This window comes from Lepidochelys olivacea, assembly GCF_965140295.1.
Source record: "Lepidochelys olivacea isolate rLepOli2 genome assembly, chromosome: 13".
NCBI lineage: Eukaryota > Metazoa > Chordata > Testudines > Cheloniidae > Lepidochelys > Lepidochelys olivacea.
Genome location: NC_140423.1, coordinates 2630539 through 2646463, shown reverse-complemented (window position 1 = coordinate 2646463; position 15925 = coordinate 2630539). Strand labels below are relative to the sequence as shown.

The window sequence follows — 15925 nt, the reverse complement described above, 5'->3', positions numbered from 1 at the left end:
ACAAACCACGTGCGTCCCTTTAACACTCTGCTTTAGAGAGGCCAGTAAAGCCCCCGGGGCTGGGTCCCTGTGCCATGCTCCTGCAGGGGTGAGTGGAGAACACTGCTGGTGCCAAGAGGTGTAAATGACAAGTCAGGGTGCAGGGCATGGGAGAACCAGCTGACCCCAAGCAGCACCTTCTCCCCCCACCTCCACCTCTTCAGTCCCACCTGTCCTTCGCATGATGCTCCCGGGCCGCCGAGGCAGAGACACCGAGGCGAGACGCAGTTGGGGGATGTGTTTTATTCCACAAGCCAGGACACAGTTCCATTCAGCCCCTGTCTCCCATGCAGGGTTCTAGTTTCGTGGGATAACAGCCATGGCAAAAGGATGCTGGCAGCAGGTGGTATGGTACCCAAAGTGATTTCTCCTGGGAGCCAGGGTCCCTCTTAGCTCCATCAGGCAGTCACCACTGGGCAGGAAGCAGTAGGAGAGAATAACTTACATGGAGAGGCCCTTCCTTGGCGTCAGCTCTCCAAAGGGCAGGTGGAGTGGCCAGGGGAGTCCTGGGCACAGCGGTGGGTGGCAAGAGAGGCTGTGAGGGCACAGTCTGTCCTGGGCAGGGCCTGTCACTCAAAGAAGAACATGCCAGGTGTCCTGTAAAGACAGTGGGGGAGTCCTAGCTGGTAACCATTCCCTCCTGGCAGGGAGAACGGGCTCCCACCCCACGACTCCTTCTGCTCCCCCTGCAGCTGGACGGCGGGTCTGAAGGGGGGCGGCTGGATGGGGGTCACGGGAGCTGTGCTCGGTGACGATGTCAAGAGGTGCTCCAGAGCCGAGTTGCACGCCCTCTCGTTCATGCAGAAGCTCAGCGCCTGCACCCGGCACTGGTAGTTCCCGCCCAATGTGTCAGAGCCCGAGCAGCCGAAGGAGCTGAAGACGGGCAGTGTCGGCTTGATATAGCTGTCGCCTTCGAAGGAGGGGAAGCAGGTTGGCGAAGGCTGCCGGCTGCAGGGCAGCGAGGGCTTGCTGGGCCCCAGCAGGGCTGGGAACACGGGGGCCACCTGGCTGAATGGCTGGGACAGCCCAATGGTGCACGCCCCAGACTCCTTACCCTCCTGTTCACTGTCGGGAGACACAGTCAGGGCTGGTGTGGCTTGAGGCGGTTCCTTGATGTCCCTGGTCAGCTGGGGGAGCTGTTGGGTCACTCGCTCCCCCGGGGCAGTGTATGGGGGCTGAGCTAGCTGGATGGGGGGCTGAAGCCCCCCAAAGACAGTCTCCTTCAGCCGGGGGCTCTCTTGCCCCTGGGTCTCCAGCAGGCGCCCCTCGAGGCCTGGGTAGCAGGGCTGCTTCTCAAAGAGCTGGGGTTTGGGCTCCGGCCCCTCCAGCGGGTACAGACACGCCTGCCTGGGTTTCTGCAGGTATTTCCTAGGGGTCAGCAGGCTGGCCTGGCCTGGCTGCTCTGGGCAATGGATGCTGGGCTCCTTGCTGCCCTGGCCACACTCCTTGGTACCCACGTGGACCTCCAAGGTCAGCGCCTGTCTCACGCCCGTCTGCCCCCTGCACGAGCTGAGCACCTGGCTGGCGGGAGCAGGGGAGGAGTAGTTGCTCTCTGTCTTGATCTCCTCGGCCAAGAGGGCCAAGGGCTGGGGGTGCTGCCGGGCCCGGTACTTGGGCGGTTTCTTCCGCGCCCCCTCTGCCTCGCCCTCCGGCGCCTCCCGCAGGCCGCGCTTCCTGGTGAACCGGCGCCGGCGGCGCAGGAAGCTGCCGTTCTCGAACATGTTGTAGCAGTCGGGGTCCAGGGTCCAGTAGTTGCCCTTGCCGGGTTTCTTGTCGTCCCGGGGCACCTTGACGAAACACTCATTGAGCGACAGGTTGTGACGGATGCTATTCTGCCAGCCCTGCTTGTTGTCCCGGTAGAAGGTGAAGCGGCCCATGATGTACCGGTAGATGCCGTTCAGGGTGATCCTCTTCTCCGGGGTGCTCTGGATGGCCATGGTGATGAGTGCAATGTAGCTGTAGGGGGGCTTGGTCGCCTCGCCCATCTGGGTGGGGGCCCCGCTGCCCGCACTCGGCCCACTGCTCTGGGGTGGCTCAGAGCTGGGGCATGGAGCTAGCACCATCCCCAGGTTGCCGCAGCCTCCTTGGTCACAGACGGAAGGCAGGATGCGCAGAGAGGAGGCAGGGATGGGATACTCCAATTGCATCCTTCCCGGGCAGGGATCCCTCCCGTCCCGTCCCGTCCAGAGCAGCTGGCCGCTGCGAACTCCCAGCTCCGACTCCTGTGGAAACCCGGTTCCAACTCAGTTAAAACTCCACTGCAGCCCAGCCTCCCGCCTCTGAAAAAGGCGAAAGGGGGCGGAAAGTCCCTCCTCTTGCCCAGAGCGGCATGGGGGCCACCTAGGGCGGAGCGAGGGGCAGTGAGAGCTGATAATCCATCTCCTGTTCGTTCTCCGAGGTTCCTGAGCCAGGCGGCTGGGAGGAAACACAACCAGGCTGCTGGCCGATCTGGCGCACTCAGTACTGCTGTTCCCAGACAGAGTGGGTGGGAAGCAAGGGGTGTGGAAGGGACAGGGAGGGAGGGAGGTGGTAGCTCAGTACCAGGCTTTCTGTTCTCGGGGGAGCCCTGGGGCAAGGCAGCCTGGGTTTTGTGCCCGTGTTCTCTCTGTTCATCCCAGTCTCTGACCCTCACTCACACTCCCTCTTTCGAGGGATCTTAGGGCTCTTTATCTCCCTTCACCCCATCTTTTCTGGGGGTCTCAGATCTCCTGGGGATCTGCTCACCCATTTGCTCTCCCCAGCTACGTAAACTGGCTTTGTTAGCGAATGTTTAATGTCCAGTGCCCCCTGCCTGCTCCCCCCCTGCCCCCCGGCAAGGGAGACTTGGGGAGGGAAGAGAATGGTGTGGGGAGACTTTGGGTTTTTTAGGGGATCCCCAAGGGGAGGAGGAAGGGGGTGCAGAGCTGGCAGTCACCTGGCTGGTTTTTGACCAGCCTGGCTGGTTTTTCTGTGCCCAAGCCGCTTGCCAGTCGGGGGACGTGGCGTGCCAGGTTTTTTGTTACACACAGAGGTAACTTGGCAGCTGGCCACGTGCATTGCAGCGGTGGGCACACCCGGGTCCAGGGGCTGGGGACCGGTTTGGGGTGAGGTAGACCCATTGCCCAGGGGTGGGGCTTGTGGACAGTGGGGTCAGGCTTCTGGAGCAGTGCTGTGGGGGGAGGGAAGGTCAGGTTGGGTGTGAGGGGGCATGGCCAGTGGCCTGTTTTTCTGTGCCTGGGAGGTGGCACCTGAGATCAAGGTAAGGCAGGGTAGGGGGAGGCTGCAGGTGTGGGGTAGGCAGAGTGTCACCATGCACCGGGCTGCTGAGGTCACTGGCGCCCTTGGTAAGAAGGAGCTAGTTTGTCCTGGCAGAATAAACTCCTCTAGGCTCCTGGCTCCCTCTGGCGGAGACTTGGGATATTAATAACAGTAGCATTGAGCCCTTCCCTGGGTAGACTTTACAAAGGATAACTACTGAAGTATCATTATCCCCATTTTACAGATGGAGTGGGGAAATGACGCAGTGGGCAGTGCAGTGATTTGCCCAAGGGAACCCAGCAGGCCAGTGGCAGAGCCAGGACTTGACCCTAGACTGGGACTCAGTTGTGCTCAATCCACTAGGCCATGCTGCCTCCCAATCCCTGTTTCTGAGGCCTGGCTCCCTCCCACCTCACTAACCCAAGTGGCTGCTCTCTGCAGCCAGTCCCGGCCTCGCTCTGGGCCAGGTGCTGTCCCCAGGGCAGTCTGGTTCTCGTGTCCGGTAGCCCAGGCCCTGGCTTTGGAGCCCTTCGGGGGAGCATGCCCACTGCCCAGAGACCCCTTTGCAAGGAGCGCTGGTGATTTAACAGCAGGGAGTCAGCACCGGGGATGCGCCCGGCTGGCACTGGGCACCCTGGTGCAGTGGGGTTTTCTCTCTCTGTTGCTCACCCAGCTGTTTCCTGAGGTTTATGCCTCTCGTTTTCCCTGATTTACTCTCCACAGGGTCTCCTCGCTGTGCTCACCACGAGACTCTACCCGTGGGGTAGCATCTGGGGGCCTCCCACCCTCTGACAGGCTCAGCCCTGCAAGCACAGCTGTGCCCATCTCTGGGCACTCTTGTGGAAGGAGTCAGTGACAGCCTCTCCCAGGGAGTGAATCTCAGGGCAAGCTCTTGCGGTCACACATTCCTGACTTTTCTAGCATTTCCCTGGTGTTGGGCCAGGTCCTGTGCAGGGCCCAGCTAACCCCACCGCTGTGCGGCTGGTGCCTGGCAGTCAAAGGAGAAGGGACGGGGGAACGAGTGCAGTGCCTTGTGGGTAGGCTGGAGAATGAGCGAGTGGTAGGACGGAGAGGTTGGAGGGGAGGCATGTGAGTAGGACAGCAGGTGACGCGTGTGGGACTGTTCTTAATGTTTCCTCTGAATAGTGTGGGGGTGCCTCAGTTTCCCCTAGGCAGTTCTTAAGTATCTAGGTGGTGGGGTAAGGGTGTATGATCACTGCAGAGCCCTAGAGGGCAGGTGTGTGCAGGGGTCTGGACACAGAGAATGGCTGACACCCTGTTTCCTGGCCACTGATGGCCTGGCCCTTCCCCGCTGCAAGGTGAGAGCTGAAGGGTTGGAGAACAAAGGAATCCGGTGACCTCCTGGCCTGGGAAAGGGACAAAGCCCAGAGGAGGAGGGGCTGGAGGGAGTTTCAGTTTGGGGTTGGCTGGGACATGGAGTGAAGGGCAGACGTGGTTGTCTGGCTCACTGCCCCCCAAAATGGACCCAGCTGAGGGGTCCTGTTCTCTGCACCTACAAGCTCTGTTTTAGACCATGTTCCTGTCGTCTAATAAACCTCTGTTTTACTGGCTGGCTGACAGTCACGTCTGACTGCGGAGTTGGGGGGCAGGACCCTCTGGCTTCCCCAGGAGCCCCACCTGAGTGGACTCGCTGGGGGGAAGCGCACGGAGGGGCAGAGGAGGCTGAAGGCTCCGAGGTCAGACCCAGGAAGGTGGAAGCTGGGTGAGCTGTGTGTCCTGAAGACAGGCTGCTCACAGAAAGGAGACTTCCCCAGAGTCCTGCCTGGCTTCATGGGGAGCAGTTCCAGAGCATCGCCCGGGGACTCCGTGACAGCGTGGCCGGGGGAGCTGAAGCGAAGGTGAGCGGGAGCCCGGATAGAGAGGGAGGCCAGGCGTGCAGGACAGGGACGAGGGCTGCCCCACAGGCAGCGTGTTAAGACTTGGCCTGGAATGCAACGAGCCCAGCAAGCCGCTGCTCTGCCTCCGGGTTGTACAGCAGAGCCAGGGGCCAAGGCGCCTTCGCTCCCCTGGGAAAGGACAGGAGCAATCCAGGGCAGAGCCAGGAGCTCGCAGAGCTCCCTCAGGGTTGAAGTTGATGAAAACAGGAGGGGGCGCTCTCACTGCGGAGGGGGTGAGTGCTGCTTACCCAAGGCAGGAGGAGGAAGGGGTGCTCCCTTGTGAGCTGCTCGTCACCCCCGCTGCCCGCCCCCTCCCCAGAAAGTCTCCCCAAGGCCATGTGGGGGAAGGGGGAGGACCCTTCTCTGCGAACCTCCACTCTCAAATTCACATGCTGGCTGTTGCAAGCCAAGAGGCGTCTGCTGAGGTGAAGCCAAGCGTGCTGCCTAGGCTACACTCAGGCTTGAGCCGGCGCGCCCCCCTCCCCTGTCTAGCCCCTGCTCTGTGCCCCTCTTGGCCAACCCAAGAGCAAAGCTGAAATACACTGGGGGGGAACCGGCTCCTCTGGTGCTGCCCTTGGGCTTGCAGCTGGGGCTTTGACATGCCTGTGACCTTGCCTGGGAGGAGGAGTCCCTGCAGCAGGCTCAGCCAGTAAGGATCCTGTGCCCGTTTTCAAAGCGCTTTGCAAAGGGCGTCCAATCAACCCAGTGATCGGGGAGGCAGTAATGTCCCCTTGTTACAGAGGGGGAAACTGAGGCACGGAGCAGGGATGTGACACACTCAAGGGCACACAGTCACTACCAGGGCTGGGATTAGACATCAGGAATTCACAGCTTCCAGGCCCAATCCATGCGCCGACGCCAGCCTCTCACCACAGAGGATGGAGCCATCCCAGGAGCTGGGCACTGAACCACCCAACTGGGCACAGGGCACCTCAGAAAGTTTCTTCAGGCCATGTCCCCAGGTGGCGAAGAGGAGCCCTAGGCCACCCCGGCATTGATCCCAGGAACCTGGCAGAGGCAGGCCAAGAGAGCGCACTCATCTCCCAGCTGGGAGAGCCAGGCCTGTGATCCCCTGGGGAATGAGCCCTCACTTTAACCTCTCCTCAGACCCTGAGCTAATGGCTGCTGTGGCCCAGCTGCTCCTGCCTGCTCTCCGCTAGATGGCACCTACCAGCCGCAAAGCCACTGCGGGGAACTCCCTCTCCTGATCAGCCAGTGCCTTCAGCAGGGAATTTCAGTGCAGCTGCTCGGGGCTGAACGCACCTTCCCTGTGGCACCAGCAGGGGCTACTGGGCCCTAGATTCAGTTTGGAGCTATTGCTCCCCAGCCCGGGGTGGGGGAATAGAAGTAAGTTTTACTGTCTCTGTTTTACTTTATTGTCATCAGCTGCTCTGAACCCACTGTCCTGCCCTGAGCTCTGTGCTACTGACCCAGAGCGGTTTTATTCACAGCCATTTCGGAAGGGCAGGTTTCTAGGGTCACAGAACTAACCATCACCCTGCTTCAACCAGAGACATAAAATCACAGTTGCCAGGGTACAAAAATCAACACTTCTTCTGTATCAGCGTAACCCGCCATGTCCCAAATCCCGTGTCGTATTCCAGCAGAGCAATGTCACAGCTATCCTGCCACACATTAGTCTGGGCTGACGTCCCCATGCCTGAGCTCCGGATAAAGATCATGCTCCCCCCAGAGAGGGGCTAATGCCAATAGCTCTACAGGGCCGATTCCAGGGTTACTGCTGTCGATCTATCCCAGGCTCTAGTCCTTATGTGCAGAGGCTGGCTGGGTCGCTCCATGCTGTGTTATGCAAGGCTACTCCCGGGTTAGAGGGCCTCCATTAGAGACAGGGCTAGTGGGGGGGGTGTGAGGTGGGCACGATCTTTTCCACGCTACACGAGCTCGAGTGTGAGTGGGGTCGAGGCACGTCTTCCTCTACCAGGGGCTCAGGGCTGGCACAGCTGTTTCAGGATCTGGGTGATGTGGCTGGAAGCATCAGTGGCATGCAGCTGTGAGGAGTCGCGCTGTGACAGTGGCCCCATGCGCTGGGCATGAAGGAAGAGCTCCCGTGCAAACACGGGCTCAACCTGCAATGCAAGGGCGCAGTTGGGTCATTGCAGGCAGACAGGCCCTGCAGCACACCCCGGTCACCTCCCTCACTCCCCGGCACTCAGTGGCTGCCTCCTTCTAGCACGCACCGACCTGGCGAGCTGACTGTGCACTCCTGCATGCCCAGCGCACGGTGTGCTGGGGTCTACGAAACCTCTGGGCGGCCGGAACTCAGGCTTCCTCTCCAGCCAGCCAGCATGCCCTGCAGCAGCCTGTGTTGGAGCTGCCGGGTGCCGCTCTACCCTGCTTTGTTCCAGGGCTCAGGAGCATGATTTACAAAGTAAAACTATTTCCTCATGTTTATTTCCCACCCCCCACTGTTCCTCACAGTTCTTGTCAACAGCTGGAAATGGCCCACCTTGATTATCACTACAAAAGGTTTTTTTTCTCTCCTGCTGGTAATAGCTCACCTTACCTGATCACTTACAGTGTGTACGGTAACACCCATTGTTTCATGTTCTCTGTGTATATAAATCTCCCCACTGTATTTTCCACGGCATGCATCCGATGAAGTGAGCTGTAGCTCATGAAAGCTTATGCTCAATTAAATTGGTTAGTCTCTAAGGTGCCACAAGTCCTCCTTTTCGATTTACAACCCGCCGCTCAGGGCAATGGGGGACAGCCGTGGAGACTTGGTTAGTAAAGAGCTGACGAGAGGGAGCCCGAAGGAGAGAACTGGCAGCCCATGTTCCTCCCCCACAGAGGCGCCGACTCCGGAGCTCAAGCACCATGGGAAAACATAGGGGGTGCTCAGCACCCACCAGCCACAGTGGCTCTGTGGCCCCAGGGCTGGTCACTGATCAGTGAGCGGCTGGCAGGCGGTGCCCGGGAGAGGGGTGGAGAGGAGCTAGAGGTGGGCGGGCGGGGTGGAGACCTGGGAGGTGGAGCCAAGGCAGGAAGAGGCGGAGCAAGGGCGGGGCCTCAGGGCAGAGCAGGAGAAAATGAAAGTATGGGCTTGTGCCCCACCCTGGAGGTCACAGGGGCCATGTGACAGACCCCGGACAAACAGCCAGCCAAGTCCAGCAGAACCCCCACGGCTGCCCCAGATACTCACATGGGCCATGATGAGCTTCTGAAAGTTCTGGCTCGGGGTGGGGGGATACTCCTCTCCGAAGCACAGGCGGATCTGATACTGGGGCATGGGCTCCCCACGACTCAGGTAGCTCCGTAGTTCTGAAACCCACAAGCATTTCCAGCCATGACTTGGCGCGCTCTCAATAGCCTGGCACACGCGGCCGGGGGCTGGGCAGACCCTGCCCAGGGGGCTGATGGAGACACGACAGTCCAAAGGTCTGCACCGGGGGAGGACCCTGCAAGGTCACTGGATCTTGGGGCACAGAGAGATTTCACTGGGTCATGCACAGTCCTCAGGGGGAAGGCATGGATCTCTTCGAGGGAGGGAGGGAGACAGCAGCAGGGGTGGGACTCATGCTAGTCCTCTCCCTGGGCCGTAGAGCCAGCGGGCTCCTTACAACTCCCAAATGGGGGTCTCAGCGGGAAGAAACCCGTGGGTCATACTGGTTCATCCTGTCCGAAAGCTTTGACCTCCCAGGTCACTACAGGTTTCAGAGTAGCAGCCGTGTTAGTCTGTATCCGCAAAAAGAACAAAAGGACTTGGGGCACCTTAGACACTAACCAACTTATTTAAGCATAAGCTTTCGTGAGCTACAGCTCACGGATGCATCCGATGAAGTGAGCTGTAGCTCACGAAAGCTTATGCTTAAATAAATGGGTTCGTCTCTAAGGTGCCACAAGTCCTCCTTTTTAGGTCACTCCAGTGCATCGCAAGGCAACTCAGATCTCCCCGGCCCAGCACAGAGCGAGAACTCCTGCTCCTCAAACACGGGCTCTTAGCACTGGAGCCCAAGGAGAAATGCTGCTGGCAGAGCAGGGCACATAAGACACAGCTGAGTGGCTCTGATTCAACCCAGCACAGGCTCGCCAGGCACAGACATTCCAGCCAGTTCAGTCCCATATTCCCTGTTCTGTAACGTACTAGCGAACAAGCGCCTCCCAGGCCCTGGTCACTGAGGCAAAGAGCAAGTGCCCAGTGACTAGGGCAGGACGAGGTGGGCTGTATGCTCCTCTCTTCCCCATGCCCTTTGCCCAGGTCTCCCAGCCTCCCCGAGCACGTCACTGCCATGCCCTTGAGCTGCCCCCGGGCACGCTGAACGGGCACGTACGCTGCAGGAACTGCTGGGTGTCCAGGAGCTTGTAGGTTTTCTCCCGCTCCAGCTTGTTGGGTCGGTTGCTGTGAGGCGCCATGGGCCCGTTCCAGTATACCCTGCCCTGGCACTGCCGCTTCATGAAGACGCCTTCGGGGGCCACCCACAAGAGGACGCCCCGGTCCAGGTGGGGGAGAAGCCGTTCCAAGACACCCGTCACGCCCGCCATCCTGCTGTCGCCGGTCAGCGGGCGGGGAGAGGGGAACTGGATCTGCTCCATGGAGGATGGGCCGTAGAGCCGCTCGTTGTCAGCCGGCACCAGGCGGTAGGTGATGCGGCAGCCCTCAGCAGTGCGGGTGGTGAACTCCTTCACCAGCACGTCGCGGTAGTAGAGGCGGACATGCAGCCAGCAATCTGGGGGAGTGGGGGAGGGAAGAGGGGTCAGGAAGTAGGGAAGCTCCCAGGGACAATGGATGAAAGTTGGGGGCCAGTGGGTCGCAGGAACCCAGTATCTGGGTCACTGACACTCAGTCATAGCCAGGGCACTGAACAGGCCCCTCGGCCACTGATGGCCCTGGGCCCAGCTCCCCGGCTCAGACAGAGCCGAGCGACCTCCCGGCAGCAATCCCAGGGAACCACCTGGAGGCATGGACGGGGCTGGAAGGCAGCCCAGTGCTGCAGGGCTCTAGAGCGCCGGTTAACATCCCCTGCTCCATGCCGCCTCAGCAGCAAACCGCCCCAGCCCGCCGGAGGGGAGCGGTCAGTGTGCTGTGCTGCGAGGAGCTGGGACCACGTGCCCAGCGCTGCCCTGAACCACGGAGCAGGTCGGGGCCCTGCCCCCAGCTGAGTTGGGTGTTGCTCCTGGGGGGAGCTTGCAGCAGTGGAGGGTGGAGCGGGAGACCTGCCGGCTGCCTGCCTAGAGTTAGGCCAGGAGGTGTTGTGGAGGGGAGGAGGGATGTCAGTGCTGGGGCCAGCCCCTCCCAGACGTGGGCCAGGCCTCGGAGCTTAGGCACCATTAGCTGGAACGGCAAGCACCTGGTGCTGTGAGGGGCAAGTCCAGTTGGCAGGAAACCCAGCCGGGCCCAGCTTGCCCCGGATGTGAACACCCGCCCCCACGCGAAGGCAAAGCCAGGCAGAGCGGGATTTACACTCCCTTCCCGATTCTGGGCTGCTGCAGGGACCATCTGGTAAGTTAGAGCATCCCCAGGGTTGCGAGCTGCTGCTCGGTGTTTGTGTTGGGGGAAGGGGAAAATGAAGGGCAAGCCCCTAATTCCCCTGTGTGAACATGCTTAATTGAAAAACCAGAATGTGCCTCGGAAGGGACAGAAAGCCAGGGGTCAGCCCTTGATCCCATGTCCATGCTGGAGCCCTGGTAGGTGTGTGCACGTCTCTCCAGCCAGGACTGGGATCCCTATGGCAGAGCCCCACAGAACCTCAGCACCCAAACTGCAGGAGGGCACTTCAGTTCCCGACGGTCTGGAGACCCCGAGCCCCAGAATCCCAGTGGTGGGTGAAATTCTGGCCTCACTGAAGTCAATGATTTCAATAGGGCCAGGGTCTCCCTCTCTGCCTCCCTCCCCTGTGCAGCAGAGGGGGAGATCCTGGGCTGCCCCCCTCCCCTCCTCTACCTGAGTTGTTGATGTCTGCAGTGGGGACGTGATTGGAGTTGGGATCACCCAGCTGTGGGCTCTGCAGAAAGCGAGCATGTGTTGGGCTCCAGCCACAGAAAACCCCTTTCACCTGATACCCTAGGAACAAAACAGAAACCGAGCTTGCCAAGTTATCCACTCTCAGAGACGGGCCTGGGGCAGTCAGTCCAATGCCCTCTCTTTGCCTCCAGAGAGCAGGGGAGTTTCTCATGAGCACAGCACTTGTTATTGGGTGCCCCGGCTTTTCCCAAGGGTGGGGGCAGAGAGCCTGAGAACTGGTGAGCTCCTCTCTGGCAGTCTCTATGCCCGGCAGGAAAAGCCATCTGGGGAGCAGCGGAGCAGTGCTCAGAATGGCCCATGTTTCCATAGATTTGTGTCAAATCTCTTCTCTCTCCCACCCGTGCAGCCCCACAGAACAGAGTAAGTGTCTGGCTGGGAGAGGGAGAGCAGGATTTAGATGTTCGGTCTGTTAGGCAACTGGGCAACAAACGCCCACGCCTGTAACTCCCTCCCTGTTCTTCCTCTCCCACCCCTGCTGTACTTTCCTCAGCCATGTATGTTCCCGAGATCTACAGAGCATGGGGCTGCTCTGTCTGCATGCACCCGGCATTTCTGACAGCAGCCAGCAGGTTGATTATATGGCTCCCACAGGCAGCTGAAGGAGACTAACAACAGAAAATATTGTGCCCTTCATCCACGGAGCTCAAAGCACTTGCCAAACAGGGCTGGATCAGGGCCCTGAGCGCCCTGTCACGAAGTCCAGTTGCACTCGTTATATGGAGGAGTGGAATGAGGCACCAAGAGGTGACTAAGTAACTTGGCCAAAGTCAAAGAGTGAGTTAGTGGCCAAGCTGGGAACAGAACCCAGGAGTCCTGCCTGTGTTCTTGAGCTCCACTCATTAGACACACTCCCACAGAGGCTCTGAATCGGGAGCTGGAAACCCAGCCAGGCTGACAGCCCTTTGCTCGCTGCTCAGGAAACTCTTAAAAGCCCCTTGAAGTAAACTGATCAAAAGCAGGTTTCCAGGTTCTGGCCAACAAACTACCCAGTTCCTTGTAACTCCGCTGCTCTTCACTGCAGAGCAGCTGTGTCCGAGGCAGTGCATGTCAGCGAGCGATGCCTGCATATGCTGCCGAAATTGTGCACCACAGCAAGTGTTACCCAGCATGTGCTGTAACGCAGTGGCTCTCAACCAGGGGTCGGAAGTACAGGGCCAGCATTAGGAGGTAGCAAGCAGGGCAATTGCCTGGGGCCTCATAGCACTGGGGGGCCTGTGAAGCTAAGTTACATGCTTCAGCCCCAGGTAGTGGGTCTTGGGCTTCAGACAAGGCTCACAAGTGAAAAACTCAAGGCTCAAGTATCACTGAATAAGTGAAATGTACGTATGGTATTTATATTCCCATTGATTTATTTTATAATTCTATGGCAACAAAGAGAAAGTCAGCACTTTTTCAGTACTAGTGTGACCCTTTTGTATTTTATGTCTGATTTTGTAAGAAAGTAGATTTAAGCGAGGTGAAACTTGGGGCTGTGCAAGACAAATCAGCCTCCTGAAAGGGGTACAGGAGTCTAGAAAGGCTGAGAACCACGGCTATAACTAATAACCCAAGTCAGTGCAGGGACTGGCCGAGGGTATGTTTCTTTCCTAGACTGCTGACAAGAAGCACTGAGTAAAGTGAACCAATTTAGCTCTGAGTTGAGGCATCATCTGTTAGTGTAGCTAGCATCCTGGCTGGAATATAGTTACAGAGATGGGCAGAGCTACCATGGTTTCAGATCCAGACCCAAAGTGCAGGGGTACTTGGATCGCAGGTTCTGGTCTGTGCCCATGTCTCATAGTGACAGAACTCACTCAATTAAAGGGAACTCTGAAAAAGAGTAGGGGATTCCTGTAATCACTGGGGAACTAGAGGGTATCAGAAGCCACCCCAAGCCCTGGAGGAGTTTGGGCCCAGACTTTAAGGCTCAGGACCATCCCTGGTCAGAAGCAGTGAGGGGAGTGAATAAGAAATGAGTGAAACTAATCTTTAAAAAATCAAAAATAACATCTTTAGCAACTGCTCTCATGGGTACTGGTAAAGAGATGAGAGGCTGGGAATGGACAAGTCCCCTTCCTTACCCCAGTCTGCCGGATGGCTTGGTAAGTGGGAGACCAGCGGGACTGGAGAAGTCTGGCAGGTCTCCATCAGATCCTTCTTCCCATCCTCTTCCAAACCCGAGGACATGCTAGTCTGGGAGGAAGAGAACAGAACCCATGAGAACAGGACGAAGGGAGGAGTCAAGCAAAGACCTGGGAACCAGGTGACCTGAGTTCCATTCCAGGTTCTCTGGACAAATCACTTCCCTGCTGTCCATGCCTCAGTTTCCCATGTGTAAAATGATGACAGTCCTTGCCTACCTCAAAGCAGTGCTGCAAGGCTCTCAGCTAGATGTTTGTAAAGCTCTTTGAGATCCTTGGATAAAGGGAACTAGACAGGTACAAAGTATCATGAAATGAAAGTAGCCAGAGACCTGCGTGGGGACACCCGTAAAATACCAAGACTTGTTATCAAACCTGGAACCCATGTTCTCTGTGGGGCAGACGAAAGGAGGAAAGAGGACTGGACAAGAGAAAGGTCAGTGCAGATGATAACCTCAACCCACTCGCACCTTGTCTGGCCCGCAGTTAACTCCCATCTCCGGGTCCCCTGGGGCTGGGGGCTGGCTTGCCTGCTGTTCTTCTGGGGGAGGGGACTCCAGGCTGCCTTCCTTCTCTGCAGAGAGAACATGAAATCTGTTACTCGCCTGAGAGCAACAGAGCTGCTGCGAGAATACTTGCCCTCCCTGGGATCACTGCCCAGAAGAACACGACTTTATGCCCTTCCTTTCACTGCAAATTGTGGCTCCAGGAATTGCCTGGAGGAAATCAAACCCAGCACTTCCCCAGCTCCAAGCGACCTCGAATGAGCCCCGAAAAGCTGCGGGACGAAGTTTCCTGCAATGTGAACGTATTCTGTCTGCTAAGTGCTTGGCATTGCTGAGCTACGGGCATGCTCCTCGTAACCTGGACACGCTCCGTCTTCCCACAGCCGGCTCCAGGGGATGCTGAGCGATCGGAAGAGCCGTGCTGTAGAATCAGGACACATTCCCTCTGCCAAAGCCCACCCCAGTGGTAGGGAGGGTTTGCTGCTGGAGGTTATTTCCTTCCGAACACGGCCATGCACCAGCATGGGTACTGCCCTGCCTACCTCCCGTGTGGTGCTGGGGATAAGAATGTCCCATTTGGCATTTAACAGTTCCCATCCCTCAGGCCCAGACCTGGGTGCTATCTGGAAACAAACTAATTTCCCCAGGGCAGACTGGATCCTGGCAGAGGAGGGTTATTGGGAAGGGACCAGCGTAGGGAAGAGTGACTCTGGGTTTGTGGAACAGGAGGGGTGGGAAATGCTTCCCGAAAAGGAACAACAAGACTGTGGCTCCATCTCAAGTTGGAAGAGGCAACCTCCCTACCGAGGTCCCAGGGACGCCATACCGGGGTCTCTGGCTCCATCCGATAGGATCTGGTACACTTTGTACGGCTCTGAGATGTCCAGCTGGCTTCTTTCGGGGACCTCCTGAAAATCGGTGCTTTTGTTCAGGGCGCACCGGAGGCGGGTTTTCCAGGTGGAGGGGTCTGCCTTTGTTCCTTCCTGGTACTTCCCCTTGTAGACAGCCCAGGCCTGCAATGCAAGGAAACGGGCAAAAGCTGCCCCGCGCTTCACCCTGCAACCACGGGAGGTGCCCCCCCCCGCGAGACTCTTCTGGGCAGGCCCATGACCAGGCAGGTCACAGCTTAGCAGGTGCCTAGCACGGCGCAGGTGCATGCTGCCAGGCCTCCAGGAACAGCCTTTGAGAGAGGGGCACCAGCGCCCAGTCCGAGGGGCTGCGGTGGTGCCGGCCAGGGTGTGGATGGCAGGAGGGCTGGGGCGGTGGCAGAGAGCCGGGGCTGGGAGAGGCAGAGAAGGGGGGCGCTGGAGCTGATGGAGGGAAGGGAGGAGGGGAGCAGCCGCGATTCACCCCACGCCCCAGAGCCTGGCTGCAGGCTCCGATCTCTTTCCCCGGGGGACCTGCAGCGCGGCCCCCCGCCGGCCCCGGGACTCCTGCCCGCCGCCCCAGGTGCCCGCCCGCTACCTTGAAGAGCGCCGCGTCCTGCTGCTGGCGATAGTCCTGCTTGGCGGCGTGTTTCCAGGGGATGCGGAAGATGGTTTTCTCGCGGTTCTCCCAGCGCAGCCCCGGGTACCTGCCGCTGTCGATCTGGGCGATAAGCCATTCCTTGAGCCGCATGTGGCTCCCTGTCTCCGCCATGTGGGCGGCCCTCGCCAGCCGGACCCTGCCTAGCGCCGGGGCCCTGCGCCTCTGCCCGCCAGGGCGCTGCGCCCGGGGCTCTCCGCGGGACCCCAAAGCGCCCGGCCTGGACACCGGCTCCGGGCCCCGCTCTCTGCTCGCGCGGCTCCGCCCGCGACCACCCGGCTTCAGCCGGCGGCCCGAGGGCTGCTCGGCTGCCCCAGGCCCTGCCCTGCGCGCTGGCCGATGCCCGCGGGAGCTGCGGAGCCAGGCGGGCGCGGGGTGAAGCGCCCACGGGGTGCAGACACGAGCTGTGTCCCCGGAGCAGGCAGGACGAAAGCGAAAGAGCTGCGCCGGAGCGATTTCACTTTCTCTTTCCTGCGGGGGCTGCTTTCGGTTTTGTGTAAGGACTAAGGGGCTGGAGCCCCACGGCCCAGGGGATAAGGGGCTGGACCCCCCATCCCCAAGTAACATGGGTCAAGGAGCACCCCGCTTTCCCGGGACCGTGGAACAGGGGCCTCCAAC

General features: G+C 59.3%; 2 protein-coding genes across 2 annotated transcripts; both read right to left on the bottom strand.

Annotated features, from left to right (window-relative positions):
- Window positions 1–262: 262 nt before the first annotated feature.
- FOXS1 (forkhead box S1) lies at window positions 263–4461 on the bottom strand. The gene has a single exon (XM_084646008.1). The coding sequence runs from the start codon at window positions 2184–2186 to the stop codon at window positions 609–611; it is 1578 nt and encodes a 525-aa protein (XP_084502134.1). The 5' UTR covers window positions 2187–4461; the 3' UTR covers window positions 263–608.
- Window positions 4462–6111: 1650 nt separating this feature from the next.
- Window positions 6112–15925, bottom strand: LOC311529676 (interferon regulatory factor 4-like). The gene is made up of 8 exons (XM_084645826.1): window positions 15248–15925; window positions 14610–14796; window positions 13748–13851; window positions 13218–13329; window positions 11077–11196; window positions 9467–9862; window positions 8338–8456; window positions 6112–7261 (listed from the first exon to the last, which is right to left on the bottom strand). The coding sequence occupies exons 1-8, from the start codon at window positions 15872–15874 to the stop codon at window positions 7121–7123; spliced, it is 1806 nt and encodes a 601-aa protein (XP_084501952.1). The 5' UTR covers window positions 15875–15925; the 3' UTR covers window positions 6112–7120.